Source organism: Echiichthys vipera (genome assembly GCF_963691815.1).
Source record: "Echiichthys vipera genome assembly, chromosome: 19".
Lineage (NCBI taxonomy): Eukaryota > Metazoa > Chordata > Actinopteri > Perciformes > Trachinidae > Echiichthys > Echiichthys vipera.
In genome coordinates, this window is record NC_139844.1 from 24,495,088 (window position 1) to 24,510,950 (window position 15,863).

Genomic DNA, 15,863 nt, shown 5'->3' on the forward strand with positions numbered 1-15,863 from the left:
CGTGGCCGAGGGTCTGAACACGGATCGAACGCTTCAGCTCAAGGCTCAGCGCCCTCTCCCCCGCCGTGACCCCGACAGACGCTGCGTCCTGAACCGTAACAGCGGGAACACGTGAACCGGGGATGATTCCACTTCCTCAGAAACTCTCTCTCTCTCTCTTCTCTGAACAGTCAATATGTTTTCTTTTACACTGAAAAGTGTGTGTGAAGAAAAGAAGACGAGAGCGCGTGACAGTAAATAAAGTTGATATTTATTCATTTTTGAAAAGAATCTCAGCTCATGCAAGGAAACAGCTCTGTAAACAAAATCACTTGGAAACAGAAATGTGCAGATTTCTGTTGCTGTCAAACTCTGGAATGTACAATTTATGGAAGTTAATCACAGATAAAACATAAAGAGCCGTCACCTCGAACCGCCCCTGCCCTGCTGCCGCTTTCCCACACTGTGATAATTCATTGTCCAGCCATACGGTTTAAGAGCTTCTTGTTTTACGCTAGGCGTAGCCAAACCGCACGAGCGCCGTGCTCATTCAAGCGTCACCCGGCGTAAAATCATCCCAGGGTCTTCTTCAGCAAATACTCATCAAATAAAACATGGAGACAGTTCCTTTCTGTAACAACTATTAACGGAGAAATCCAGGTGAGTCGCTAACAGCCGACGTGGCTAACAGTGATTAGCTCGGGGAAGCACGGTGAAGGCATTCAAAGGTCTTTTTTAACCACTAATGCTGCTGAAAATAACAGCAAACCTCTGCAGCAGCATGAGAAGAGTCCCTACACACACAACAAAGCAGCAATGGGCTCCTTCCACTGTGATGGACTTTACTATGAGAGGAGCTGGTACAGGGGCCAGTAGGTAAGTCTTTAAAACACTCTTTAATAAACTCTTGCTTCACTAACTACGCTGTTGCTGCTTTGTTTTATTGACTGATGAGAGAAACTGGCGACGAACGTCTCTTTTCAGGATGTCTGTCGGGGCTTCGATGACTCGCTCGCTCCTGATATTCACGCCACTCTTACTGTGAAATGCCCGACGCTGCCCCCGCGGTTTGTGGTGGTACTGCAACGTTTGGTCCGTATCAGGACGCATCCGTGAGCTCCCAGGATACAGAGGAAATGTACGCAGAATACAGACAGAAGGCTCCGTCCGTACCCATATGAGTCTCTAACGTGGAGCAGAAACGAGCCTTTAGTTCATTAACTACGCTGTTGCTGCTTTGTTGTGTGTGTAGGGACTCTTCTCGTGCTGCTGCAGAGGTTTGCTGTTATTTTCAGCAGCATTAGTGGTTAAAAAAGACCTTTGAATGCCTTCACCGTGCTGCCCCGAGCTAACCACTGTTAGCCACGTCCGCCTGTTAGCGACTCTCTGAGAGTTCTCTGTTAATAGCTGTTAGTCTGTTACGCTTTCTGAGCAGACACCAGCAAAAGCGCGCACACACACACACACACACACGCACACGCACACGCACACGCACACACACAGAAGAAGCCTGAGGATGATTAAAATCAAAGTAACACTTCTTTAAGACATCTGTGAGGCATGAATTAAGATATTTAAAATCAAACAGAACAAGGAACAACAGTAACCAGCACTTGGATGTGTGGTGCACGGGAGCAGATGTGGAACCTGCTGGAAACATATTGTGATCAACACTGACGGCTAAAACCTTCCCCTAATCCATACAGAGGGATATCTACACCGGAGGGGGGGGGGGGGGGGGTACACTTGGTGCCGTGCTGCTCGTTCACACCGAGATAAGCTGTTCATCAGCACACACGCGGTACATTCAGAGCTCAGGGCCACGAGTGAGAGGAACATCATTTTGAACATTAGTTCGACTCGTTTCTGCAGCTCTGAACTTTTCTAACAGTGAGAGGAAGCAGAAAAATAAGAGTTTAGCATCCACAAGGGCAGCAGTAGCTCTGTGTATCTGAAGTATGTGAACGACACGCTTCCTTTTACTGTGGTTGAGCTTCATTTTAAAGCTCTAATGTGCAGGATTCTAACATTTTAGCCTTCAAACAACGACTGAAACGTGTTTTAGTCTTCCTGCGGTCAGCGCAGCGCCCGTGAACGTCTCGGTTATTAATACTGAGGCTACAAGAACAGATGGTTTATCTTCTGTTGTTCTAGCCTCCTGAGCTCATCCTGATCTCTGAGCTCCGTCGTGTTTCACTCTCAGATCAGTCTGGTGACGTTTGAGCAGTTTGAACCGATCAGCGTTGGTTTCTTTGGTGGACTGAAGTGAAACAGAAGAGACTGTTGAGTGTAAACAACATGGAGGCTTCCACGGATGAGATGAGCAGCTATGGAGCAAGCCGCTCACTAACTCTTTGTTCTCTGGATCCTTCTGTTGAATATGGACCGGGCTCCTGAAATTGGGCCTTTGATCCGTAAATTCACGTTAAACACAAAGGGAAAATCTCCTTTACCCACATGTTGTTTCCTTTCTGAGCTTTGCCTCCACGCTGTTAGCACGTCACACGCTTCACTCATCTGATTGGTTGGTTTGGCCCGTATGTTGGTGACAGACAGATGGTTTATCCAATCAGAAACCAGGATTTTCACCCCTTCATAAAGATCTTTAAACCAGAGTTCACATGGATCTGCTGAGACCAGGAGGAGTCAGGTTACTGTTGTTCTGGATTAGCGTAGTTTTAAAAAGCTTCTCTTTGAACTGGCGTATGCTCTGCAATGCACGGGGTCCGTCACTCTGGGAGAGACCCCGTCCATGTCCATGTTGTGCTCGGCGCTCAGACCCTCCACAAACCCCACGGAAGCACGACACATGTGTAAGAGTCAGCGCTGGTGGCACTTAGGCTGAACTGCGTGCTGTAAGCTAAATGCTAACATGCTTCAAGGATGTTTCAAAACAGATCGACCACTAAGCTAATTCTTTAAAGTTTTTTCTTCAACTGTGTAAAATATGGGACTCACTTTGCATATCTGGGTCATGACTGAGAGCAGAAAGGATTCGTATTATTTCGTCGTGTTCACATTAAAAAAAAAACATTGGCTGACGTGAGCAGATTTTTAAAAATTCATTAATATTGGTCTCAAGAATCCAGTATGGGTCAGGTAACAATGATACCAGGTTAACCAATTCAAACTTAGTTTAGCGTGCTAGCATGCTAACACTTCCTAATTGCCAGTAAGTGCAGCTGAGGCTGACGGGTGTCGTTAGTTTTGCAGGTATTCGTAAAGTACTGGACAGATAAAAGACCTGACAGATGAAGATCCTCTCCCCTCGCTACAGAGATGAAGTGTCGTTGAGTTTCTCTAAATCTTCATCCTGATGATGGAGAGTCAGAGGAGCTAGGTACAAAAACGTTGGGCAATGCATTTGTTAGACAGTGATTTATTTCACTGGGTAATTTAGAAATGTATTTGCAGTTCATAAAAGATTTACCGACGTATTCTAGTCTGGCGTGCTGACCGATCCCCTGACAGAGGGCTAGCGTTCGCTAACTCTAGAGCTATGAAGCTAAGTGGCTCCAAAGACACAGATTGCACCATTTTCCCCGGGACTGTCTCATTTCTCTACGTACAAAAACTTCCACCAAGAGAGTATTTTAAAGGATTATATAAATTGCATAAGAAATGTACACATATGGGCTTTAACTCTTTGCTCCTCAAACAGTTAGGATGTGGAAAAAGTTCATTATTATTGCTGCTTCCAGTTAGCGTCACACGTGCGCTCGGGATGTGGGAGGAGATGCAGACTACAGACAGACGTGTGTGCAACGAGGACAGGAAGACGGGTGAGCGCTGTGCATAGCGTGCTCATGCATAACGCATGACGGAGCAGAAGGCTCCTCTCAGATCAAAGATTTCACTTTGAATCAAAGAGGGATGGGAGGAAGGAGAGAAAGAGGTACGGCTGGGATGACGGCTGGATTAAAAGCAGGTTACAGAGATGATCATAAGGGCGCCGCTTTTTGGATGAACGTGCACGTGTTGGTCAGAAACCTGGAGAAAGGAACAGTCTTTCCTCCCTTTCGCTCCTCTGTAGAGGTTGTTTTGTAAGTGGATTCTGCATCAGCTGCAGAGTAGAACAGGCTGAAGCTCTGAGAACGATCCCAGCGAGTAAAACAGTTTGACAAAAATAGAAGAGGCCCTCTGTGGAGTATGTGACCAGGCGTGTCAGTAGATTTTAAAAATATAGATATATACAATATCATGCTGCAAAATTTCCAGACGTCGTCACGGTATATGTGAGCTCCCATTAACAAACACTTAATATCATCAGGCACAGTAGTGTCACCCTGGGTAGGAACGCTAGAAACCATAGAAAAGAGGAACGGAGGCGGCGCGCTCTCTCTGCGGCGCCGGCGGCTCCGCGCAGGAAAGAAAAATCAACGGCTGTGACGATGGAAAGACGTTAACTGAATTTTTTTAAATCAACTATTTGTGCATCGTAAAAAATATCGTAACGAAGGCGAGGAAAACAAGAGTCCCCTGCTTTATACAAAGTCAGTAGTACTGAGAGCGAACCTCGTCCCCGAGGGCTTCGAGGAACGCCGGAGTGACGGGGAGAGAGAGAGGGGGGGGGAGGGGCAGAGGTGGAAGTCCAGCGCAGTAGTTTGAAGTAAGGCCTCCGTTTGTTTGCGTTTGTGTGTGTTGGCAAAATAAAAAAAGAAACATAAACGTTTGGAACTTAATTACATCTAGCTGTGAAAAATGTATGTGCAAAATGTAAATCTTACAAATATACGGGAGAGTTTGTTTTTCATAGATCACTGAAAAAGGATTGTGCTCGAGGTGGTTCGTCACACTTCCCACCCGCTCTCCGTCCGTCCGTCCGTCCGTTCGTCTCTCTCCGTCCTCCAGCAGCCCTTCCTGCTCTCTGGTTGGTCGACGGGCCAGCAGCTGACCTCGAGGCTTGCTGTTGATTGGATCGCGGGCTTCACGTCGAGTGGATGGTCCGCTTCAGTTTCTCTATCTCCATCTGCGAGGACACACACACACACACACACACACACACACAGCACACACACAGTATGGAGATTACGGCACGGACAATGTTGAATAATGCAAATTCCCTATCTGCCAGAGGAGGTTGAGCCCACGATTCAACTAACACCCTCCCTGCTGTGAGGCCCAGCGGTGAAGGCGTCCTGCTGTGGAAGGATTTCTTAGGAGTTGGAAACACAACAAAGACACGCTGGCGAAGAACGGGAGCCGAGCAGCGCGTCTGACACAGCGTCCAAGGACGTTCAAGGGCAACGATCGCCCGTTTTTTATCAACAGGCCTCTTGACCACTGTCGGTCAAATCTCATTAGATAACGAACGGCTCCAATCGAAGGTATCTGATTGGTTGTTAGCTGCGGTATAATTCCTGTAAACCACGGCTTTAACGTTCAATTCTTTGTCACAATACTAAATCACGCCACTTCCATGTTTTTACACAGTGAAGGGACCTGAACCTAAACCCGCAGAAGACTTTAACATTTATATGAAGTGATGGGTTCGTCTTATTTCTAACAACGCTCTCTGTTATTGGAAATGTCCATCAGCTGGGCCAGGGTGTCGCTGACATGGTGGACACAGCGTGCTATCTTTAGCCTGAGCTAACGCTACATGCTAACAGACGTAGAGGCTAAATCTGTGCATAGAATGAATATTTCTTTCTGCAGATATCTTAGTTATAATGGAATTGAGCGAGCACTGCGGTTTAGGGCGCACTCACACTGTCCTTCCGCACCGGGCCAAAACTGTTTTTTCGGCTAAAGCCTAGTGCGTTTGACCAGTGTGAGTGCAACTGCTCCGCGCATAACTGCGGCCAGCTGGCCGTCCACGGCCCGTCTGAGAGAGGTGGGCTTTAGTAGAGTGCGTGCGCACGTGTACGAGAACGAGCATTCGCACGTGTATGAGCACGACGCCTACGACGGTTCTGACGTAATTTATGTGCACCTGTTCGGACATAGAAAATGGGACGGACCATGGCGAAAGGTTCAGTGACGGGGAGTGCAGCCAAACTAGACGCTCATTGGATAAACGCTGGGCTTTGTCCCACCCATCGGACACTCAGCATCTCTGGGGGTCTATGGGGCAGTCCGCTTCTGCGTAATGACTGGATGAGCTGTCTTAGGCTGAATCCTTTTTTTGATTGACAGCTAAATGAGCGAATCAGCGACCCTGAAGAATAAACATCCAGCGGAGCATTTTCCAAGTTTTTCATTCTGTTGTTTTGATCTGATCCGACTTTACCGATCCCCAGAGAATTTGTCTTTGTTAAAAACGACTATTGTTGTGTTTGGCGACTCTGTTCTGCGAAGCTTCACCCTCTGTCACTCACACTCACTCACACTTCACAGTAGCCTGGCGCAGCAGCTCCAGCTGGGCCGAGGCCGTTTAAGCAGCCTAGCTCTGCTGCCATTGAGAGGACACTGGTCAAGTCCCTGGAAAAGACGCCTCGTTGGTACGACGAGGTCACAGATCATTTTCTTTAAAAGGAACTTTACATATAAATAAACAAACACATTTATGATGTAGGCCGGAGAAATGAGCTTCACCTCCTTCAAAGACCAGCAGCCACCACAGACACAATAGTAGGTGCGTTGCCACTATGGTGGACTACCCTGAATGAGGCGGGTCCATCTCGCCAAAAACGCCCCCTAATTTGCATGTGAGTCGCGTAGGAGGCCATTTGACCGGGTAGAAAATGGGCCTGAGGGAGCGTGTGACGTCACGTCTCAACAGCCGGGTTAGGGCTGTAATGGCGTGTGGATTCATCCCAAACCTCTAAGCACAGGATGTTTAGTTTACCAAACCAATGCCTCGTAATAAACGTCTGTGACCCAAACACGTCACAACGTCTACTATACAGAAGAAGTCATTATCACAACCGGCTCACAAAACAGAGAGATCTGGGGTCTGGTTTCACCTGGAAGGCCAGGAGCAGTGCACCAACCCTTCTCTTTCAGCGTGCTGAGCCGAGCCTGCGTGATTGTTTCACTACAGGCAGATTCTCATTACTCGCCAGGTGGGCGGGAGAGTCAAATCAATGAATCAATACATAAACACTGTGGATTTCTTCCCATGGAGCTGACAGGAAGCTATTTTCAGTTCGTTTCTGCTGTCAGTCTCCCGCCTGCTGAGGGCGGTTTGGACAGGATGACACAGCGCTTCCAGGAGGACATATGGAAGGATATATGCTTACACTTATTAAACTATAACTACTAACTATTTAACTACACACCTTCTGAATTCAGGGTTCTGTCTTTCACCAAACTAAGGTGTTGGATGTGGGCTGAACAGCTGCTTGACAGCAAATCCGTGGCTCTTTCTCTTTAAATTAGCAAAATAAAATGATAAAAACAAAAGGCAAAGGCTTTTTTCACCCTGAAAACAACAACAAGCATCGATGTACACGCCCAACCCTAATGGACGACCATTTGATTCGAACTGTAAGCCGACATCGTTGGAGTGAAGTCGGCTTCACCTGTGGCGACACATCAAACACTTTATAAACGGCATCACCGCGAGACAAATAGTGGATAGAAGTCCTTCTGTTCAGGCAGCGTCCCACTGCAGATTCAGACGTGCCAAAGTAACTAATGCTAGCGTGTTCATCACTGTTTATGCTAACACGCTCACATGTACTGTAAGACAGAGAGAGCATAAGGTCGAAATGCAGTCTGATGCGTCTGCCCTGTATTTAATGTTCATACTTGCATCCCAGGGTCTTTTACGGCAAATACACATCAAATAATCCAGGCACTTTTTTCATGTAACAACTATTAACTGAGAAATCCCGGAGAGTACTTAATGTAATGTAATGCGTTGAAGCTCGGGGCAGCACGGTGAAGGCATTCAAAGGTCTTTTTTAACCACTAATGCTGCTGAAAATAACAGCAAACCTCTGCAGCAGCATGAGAAGAGTCCCTACACACACAACAAAGCAGCAACAGCGTAGTTAGTGAAGCCAGAGTTCATTAAAGAGTGTTTTAAAGACTTACCTACTGGCCCCTGTACCAGCTCCTCTCATAGTAAAGTCCATTACAGTGGAAGGAGCCCATTGCTGCTTTGTTGTGTGTGTAGGGACTCTTCTCATGCTGCTGCAGAGGTTTGCTGTTATTTTCAGCAGCATTAGTGGTTAAAAAAGACCTTTGAATGTCTTCTACGTGCTGCCCCGAGCTTATCATTGTTAGCCACGTCCGGGATTGCTCCATCAATAGTTGTTACATGAAAAACAGTGTCTCGATGTCTTATTTGACGAGTGTATTTGCCGAAAAAGACCCTGGGATGATTTCACTTTAACAGGTGAGATGATGGAAACAAAGTCAATTTAAGCATTTTTCATTTTCCATCAAAAACAAACAAACAAAAATATAAACTACAGCAATCTCCATTTTTGTCATTATCTTTTTTCTTTCCCTGGTTTTATTTAAATTTGCATGTCTTCCCACGTGTTTGTGGAAGTATGAGTTAACTGTAGCTGCTAAAACAAACCTGCAGTTATGTTTCTGTGTGTGTGTGTGTGTGTGTGTGTGTGTGTGTGTGTATGTGTGTGTGCGTGCCCGGGGCTCTCTGCAGGGGTCCTCTCCTCCTGTTATGTGATTTATATTGAAGCCATGCTGGGAAGCGTCTGCCACGGTTTACCCAGAAAAACCCGAGAGTCTGACCTGTGATGTTTGAACGCGGCGGCGTACGGGGAGGCTGGACGTGTTCACTGCAGCGAGGGAGACTCCGGAGGGGACCACTAACGTAAGAGTGAGTGCAACATGTGATGGGAGGAGCTGACCTGGCTTATAGAGAAACATCTGCGTTACAACGCAACAATAAAAAGCTTTTAAACAGCTCTTTTGCCCTTTGTTTATAGTGTCAGATCCTCCCACTGCATGTTTACAAATCAACTCCATATTTATTCCAGCACCCTTGCACTACTTTATTACATCCCTCATCTCATCTCATCTTCAGCCTCTTATCCGGGGTCGGGTCTCAGGGGCAGCAGCTTTAGCAGGGGACCCCAAACTTCCCTTTCCCGGGCCACATTAACCAGCTCTATCTGGGGGATCCTGAGGCGTTCCCAGGCCAGTGTGGAGATCTAATCTCTCCACCTGGTCCTGGGTCTTCCCCGAGGCCTCCTCCCAGCTGGACGTGCCTGGAACACCTCCCTAGGGAGGCGCCCAGGGTTCATCCTTACCAGATGATCCTGAACCACCTCAACTGGCTCCTTTCAACGCAAAGGAGCAGCGGCTCTACTCCGAGTTCCTCACGGATGCTGAACTTCTCCCCCTATTATTACATCCCTCTCATACTGATATACCTTTTTCTTTTTTAATAGCTCTATGTCCTGGGAAACTGAACAGATATTGTTGGGTTGGAGTGAATCAGGGCATCGGAAACTTATGACCATCCTCTACACTGCGGCCATTAAGTCAATCCTCTGCTCATCTATTACCGTCTGGCGTGGTACGGCCACAAAGGAAGACATTCACAGACTTGTAGCTGAGAAACTCATTGGTGTCGCCCTGCCCCCCCTCCTGGACTTGTATCTTGCAGACCAGAAAACCAGAAAGCGGGCTGGGAAAGTGCCTGAAGACCCCCCTCACCCTGGTCACAACCTCTGAACTCGTCCCTTCTGGCCGACGTTTCAGATCTCTGTACACACAAAAAAAGCCTCTCCCTCCGCTTTCACTCTACAGCTGATCTGTTGTACTGCCTCTTACATCTACCCCCTGCATTTAAGGCGCCCTCCCACTGTACCTCCGTCCCGTGCCCCGTGCTTTAGGGTCCTTGTCCCCCCCTCCAGGCCCGTTTGTACTCACACTACCTGGGCCTCGGCGAATGCTTCTTGCTGCCTATACGTCATCACGCCGTAACACGTCTCACGCATTGATGACGTCATGGCGATGCGTGGCTTTGTTTCCAGATCTTTCCGTAGACCTCGGAGTTTTTGTGCGTCTTGTCGACTGTTTTTGAATCTTTTCATCGACCAAATCTGCAGTAAACACTCCACCTCCACATCACACCAACGTGAACCTTTCACCGCCATTGTTTGAAATGTCCGCGCATGGTCCCTCCTTCTTTTTTCTACGTCCCAACAGGCGCACAGGAAATGACCTCAGAGCCGCCGTAGGCCTCGTGCTCGTACACGTGCGCACGCTCGTGCTCGTACACGTGCTTTACAAAAGCCCACCTCTCCCAAACGGGCCTTGGACGGCAAGCGTGCCCCTCCTAGACGCGGTACTGTTGCACTCACACTGGTCAAAGGAACCAGACTTTAGCCGCGACACGTGCTGGGGCACGGTACGGAGGGACAGTGGGAGTGCGCCCTTACAGACTGTCACCTGTCTCTCCTGCACCGTGTTAATTGTGAGCTTGTTCTGCTCTTCATCAATACTTGGCTTCACTAACGAGTGTAATGAATGTTGACAGCCCAGCATGTGTTGCTATGGAGATCAATGTTACCTGCAGGGCCACACGCTTCAGCCTCTCCTCATCCAGCTCCCCTCGTAGCTCCGCTATCTCTTTTCTGGAAACACACACACACACACACACATATATAAACTCGTTAGCACGTGTGTTCTCCTGCACCATGTGTGTTTTGGGGAGATTAGAAAAGGTATTAGTCACACACACACAAATTTTTTCACTTAGCATTTCAATAAAGCATGAAAACAAGCTGAGCTGTGTTTCCACGGACAAAACCAAACGTCAGAGCGATTCTTCAAACATCGTGAAGTCCGTGCATCTAACGTCACTTAAGTGAGTTTATGGTTGATGCTCAGTGACCCACATCACATGCGTTTCTAAGTCTTTAAAAGAATGAAATACTTAAAGTGACAGTCCGAGCTATAGGCAACATCATATTATATTATATAATGACACATAATTGTATTAAGTAAGCGACTTCATTACGACGTGGAATGTGAGGAAATGATGAAAACAGCTGGAGGGGATGTGAACGCTCGACAGAACCTAAAACTACAGTGATTCAGAGTGATTGGAGGATCGCGTAATGTGTCAAAACACATCCTTGCGTGACGGTTTTTCCCGTTTCTGCTTTTCGAGCTCGCGTATTCAGAGCCTGTTCGCGTCCACGGGGGCTTCTCTCACGTTTGCTGGGCCTTGAGCAGCTCCACGGACAGCAGCAGCTCCTTCATCTGGCTCCTCAGCTCGTCCAGCTGGGAGGTCGGCTCGTCGGGCTCCAGACGGACTTTGCCGCCCTGCAACGCGCTCTCTGAGCTCGCTGCTGCTGCGGCAGGGCCCGGCCTGGCCTCGGCGCTTCCCGCGGAGAGCCTGTGGGGCGACGGTGACTGGGTTAAGGTGTTGGTGGAAGGCTGTGAGGATGGAAACAAGGAGAAAAACACAAGACAGGGTTAGACGGATGTGCCGAATGTGTGGAACTCTTCTGTAGGTATGAAAAGTTGATAGTCCATTATTTATAAACTGGGTCAGAACCAAAATGTGGGTCGCAGGAGGTTTCAGGGTTCCTCCATTTTCCATTTCTAAAGTCCAGACTTCTACACTGTCCTTCCGCACCGGGCCAAAACCGTTTTTTTCGGCTAAAGCCTAGTGCGTTTGACCAGTGTGAGTGCAACCTCTCCGCGCATAACTGCGGCCACCAGGCCGTCCACGGCCCATCTGGGAGAGGTGGGCTTTTGTAAAGCACGTTTGCACGTGTATGAGCACGAGCGTGCGCACGTGTACGAGCACGAGGCCTACGGTGGTTCTGAGGTCATTTCCTGTGCGCCTGTTGGGACATAGAAAAAAGAAGGAGGGACCATGCGCGGACATTTCAAACAATGGCGGTGAAAGGTTCACGTTGGTGTGATGCGGAGGTGGAGTGTTTACTGCAGATTTGGTCGATGAAAAGATTCAAAAACAGTCGACAAGACGCACAAAAACTCTGAGGTCTACGGAAAGATCTGGAAACAAAGCCACGCATCGCCATGACGTCATCAATGCGTGTGACGTGTTACGGCGTGATGACGTATAGGCAGCAAGAAGCATTTTCCGAGGCCCAGGTAGTGTGAGTACAAACGGGCCTGGAGGGGGGGACAAAGACCCTAAAGCACGGGGCACGGGACGGAGGCACAGTGTGAGTGCGTCCTAAGAGGATGTTTCACTCAATACTAAACGTCTGAACACCAAGTGTTAGATGCTTATTATGTAAATAAATGGTTTTCAAATCCAACCTTGAACACGTGTTGTGTTGTATGTTGCAGAGTGATTAAAGACATTTTACAGACATAATGTAGCTGAATTAAGTGAATGAACTCTGTTAACTTTTAGCATTTTATTCAAGCTAAATGCTAAAAGAGTGAACCTGTAACTCTACAGACAGGAACAAGTCTGTGCTTCATTGGCTTTAGATGGAGTAAACAAACTGTAAATGCATAAAATAATGATAAATCAAAATAAATCAAATGTCAATGAGAATCGCAGTCGCGGTGAACGGTAACCATGGTAACCCGACACCATTCGACAGCAGCTTGATTAGTCGGCTGTGTTGTCGGTAAACTTGTTTTGATTTGTAAATATTAATGTTTTATTTTAGAAAGGGAGGTAAAAACTTATCCAGACCTGGAAGTGACTCGAATTAACGTCCAGACTTTTTCAGTCTGAGAACCCTGAGATGGTTTTTGTGTTGCAAAATGAGATTGTAGACATTAGGGTCTTTTATTTCAGGGGGTCTGGAGTCTCCCTTAGAGAGAGGGGGAGAAGTTCAGCATCCGTGAGGAACTCGGAGTAGAGCCGCTGCTCCTTTGTGTTGAAAGGAGCCAGTTGAGGTGGTTCAGGATCATCTGGTAAGGATGAACCCTGGGCGCCTCCCTAGGGAGGTGTTCCAGGCACGTCCAGCTGGGAGGAGGCATCGGGGAAGACCCAGGACCAGGTGGAGAGATTAGATCTCCACACTGGCCTGGGAACGCCTCAGGATCCCCCAGTTAGAGCTGGTTAATGTGGCCCGGGAAAGGGAAGTTTGGGGTCCCCTGCTGGAGCTGCCGCCCCCGCGACCCGACCCCGGATAAGAGGCTGAAGATGAGATGAGATTGATACTCTGATACTTTCCCCACTAGAAGAAAGCGTCATTAACATCAACGATGATTTTTCTAATCGAATACATTTTAATTATGTGAAACATTTGCATCCTGGACGCCTGAAGGCCACAACTGGACTAACTGATGAGTCTGAAATTGACTTGATTCAAACTTGCTCATGTCCTTTTCTGGTGACCCAGTTTTTTAACATGACAGACCATCATCATCATCAAGTCACATTAAACCTCATCTGGAAAATGTGAAAACAGCCAATTTGTGCATAAATGGACGTTCCTGAACATGTTTCACTGCCAATAGTTTAAACTGGGATGTTAAAGAGATGTACCTTCAATAGGACGGACGTGCACGTTGTGTGTTATTGAAAACATATCCTATAAACATGTTGGACACTCACTAAATGAGGCCGAGTAATGCATTGAGGCAGAGTTATTATGGTTTTTAATTTTATTTCCTCTCGTAGAAAAATAGAGCCTACACATAAATGAGACAAAATAAGAGCATTCTCCTTGTTTTCCCCGAGCATCAGTGGAATAATATGCACATTAGAGACGGGGCAGTAATTGTTTTTGTCGCAGATCGAGATTAAAAACAATCACAATAAGTTGATTGTGGTGAATTTCCATTATCTGGATAATCGTGAAATCCTCACGGGGGACTTTTCAGCAAATTGACTGCAGTCGACTTTAACATTCATCTGCACAGTGGAACATAAAGAACTGTTCGAATCAAGTCGTGGAAGTGCTCTTAGCTGCTTTGTTGTGTGTGTAGGGACTCTTCTCATGCTGCTGCAGAGGTTTGCTGTTATTTTCAGCAGCATTAGTGGTTAAAAAAGACGTTTTTGAGGCGACAGTGGCCACAGTGTTTGGAGCAGTCGCCCCATATAAAAGAGGCTGAAAATAACAGCAAACCTCTGCAGCAGCATGAGAAGAGTCCCTACACACACAACAAGGCACCAATGGGCTCCTTCCTTTGGGATTGACTTTGGTAATCCACTGTAATGGACTTTACTATGAGAGGAGCTGGTACAGGGGCCAGTAGGTAAGTCTTTAAAACACTCTTTTAATAAACTCTGGCTTCACTAACTACGCTGTTGCTGCTTTGTTGTGTGTAGGGACTCTTCTAATGCTGCTGCAGAGGTTTGCTGTTATTTTCAGCAGCATTAGTGGTTAAAAAAGACCTTTGAATGCCTTCACCGTGCTGCCCCGAGTTAATCACTGTTAGCCACTCTCCTGGATTTCTCTGTTAATAGTTGTTACACATAAAAACCGTCTGGTTTATTTAATGGATGCATTTGCGGAAAAAGACCCTGGGGTGATTCCCGGTGCCTTATTCTTCGGGATAACTGAACTCTCAAATGAGCGTTCATCATGAGGATTGATGTTGTTGGGTTGCAGTGCATCAACAAGGATTTATGATTCCCGTCACGTGTCCGACTCACGGGACAGAAATGATCCATCAAATGTAACTATCTACGATAACTCCAGTACAAGCTAAGCTCAGTGCAGCATCATCTCCCTACAGTGGGCAGCGCTTACTCACTCTAATTGCACAAATCTCCTGCTGTCTGTATGCGGCTTACACGTAACCTGTGGAGGTTGTGATCAGACGTAGTGAAGTAAGTACACAGCAATCTTTCTAAGTATGGGTTCTTGTGTTGAAGAGCAACAGCTCTGCAACAGATGAGATGCTGTAATAGTTTTTTGATTGCATGACTTTGCTCAGCATTTCAGTTTTATCCGAGCCCCGGCTCGACCCCAGATGAGGGGTTGTCGGCGGCGTTACAGGAAGCTGACGGCTCTTTATGGCGCTCCAGCGTTTTTCAGAACCGTGACTCATCTTTGAAAAAGTAACTATGACCGTGCATTTTGCAGATCACGTTTACACACACACTCTGAACCTTTCATCCATGATTTGAGTTTTCAGAACAGGTTTGAGTCTCAGTCTTTTTCCTGTGACGGGTTCAAAAATCATGAAAGTACGGACTCAATGTGCAAAGACACAAACCCTCAGACTTGCAGCAAACCCACATCCTCCAACGCCAGGATAATTGAAATGCTCGCCGGCGCCAGAGCCAATTTACTTTGTCTCTACCCTGTTATTTTCTCACTGGTGCCCAACTAGAACATTTGCATACAAAATGCACTATTATCATTATTGTTAAAGATAGTGCGTCTTGTTGCTTCCCATGGCAACATTGTTGGGTCTGTGTAAACCATGAATAAGTCATTGAGTGTCTAGTTCTACTCTATATGCAAAGTGTCTTTAGATAACTTTTGTTATGATTTGGACTGTCATTGAAATTGAATAAAGCTCGGTGGCCCCGAGCCATCGGGTCATGATGTCAAACATCCTCAGCTCCACAAAGAAATAAAAGAATAAATGTTTCATTCTGATTTAACGCTAACTAGTAGGGATCGACCGATGTGGATTTTTTTTAGGGTGATGCTGGTACTGATTTTCACTCTTCAAGTCCGTCCACAGATGTTCTGTAGGATTCAGGTCCGGGCTCCGACTCGGGCACTCCAGGACTTTCACCCTCCTGTCCTTTAGCCACTCTGATGTTTCTATGGAGGTGTGTTTTGGGTCGTTGTCATGCTGGACGGTGAACCACCTGCCCATTTTCAAGTGTCTAACAGAGGGCCTAGGAGGTTTTCTTCAAGAATGAGGTTGGACTTGTCAGCATCCATTATCCCTTCAGTCCTAACCAACTACCCAGTCCCTGCTGAAGAGAAACGAGCCCCCAAACATAACACTGCCACCACCAGGCTTCACTGTAGGGATGGTGTGTTTTGGGTCGTTAAACCACCTGCCCATTTTCAAGTGTCTAACAGAGGGCTGCAGGTTGGACTTGG

At 47.0% G+C, this 15,863-nt stretch overlaps 1 protein-coding gene across 3 annotated transcripts in view; it reads right to left on the minus strand.

The window, feature by feature from the left end:
• Nucleotides 1–249: 249 nt before the first annotated feature.
• Nucleotides 250–15,863, minus strand: part of cd2ap (CD2-associated protein) — a 67,044-nt gene continuing 51,430 nt past the window's right edge. For 2 of the 3 annotated variants that reach the window (XM_083933991.1, XM_083933990.1), the window contains exons 17-19: nucleotides 11,066–11,289; nucleotides 10,418–10,481; nucleotides 251–4,948 (exon numbers count right to left, since the gene is read on the minus strand). In XM_083933991.1, the coding sequence (XP_083790117.1) occupies nucleotides 4,907–4,948; nucleotides 10,418–10,481; nucleotides 11,066–11,289 (330 nt within the window). In that variant the 3' untranslated portion in view covers nucleotides 251–4,906. Of the gene's footprint in view, nucleotides 4,949–10,417; nucleotides 10,482–11,065; nucleotides 11,290–15,863 lie in introns of all 3 variants that reach the window. The other variant, XM_083933992.1, reaches the window with a different exon arrangement.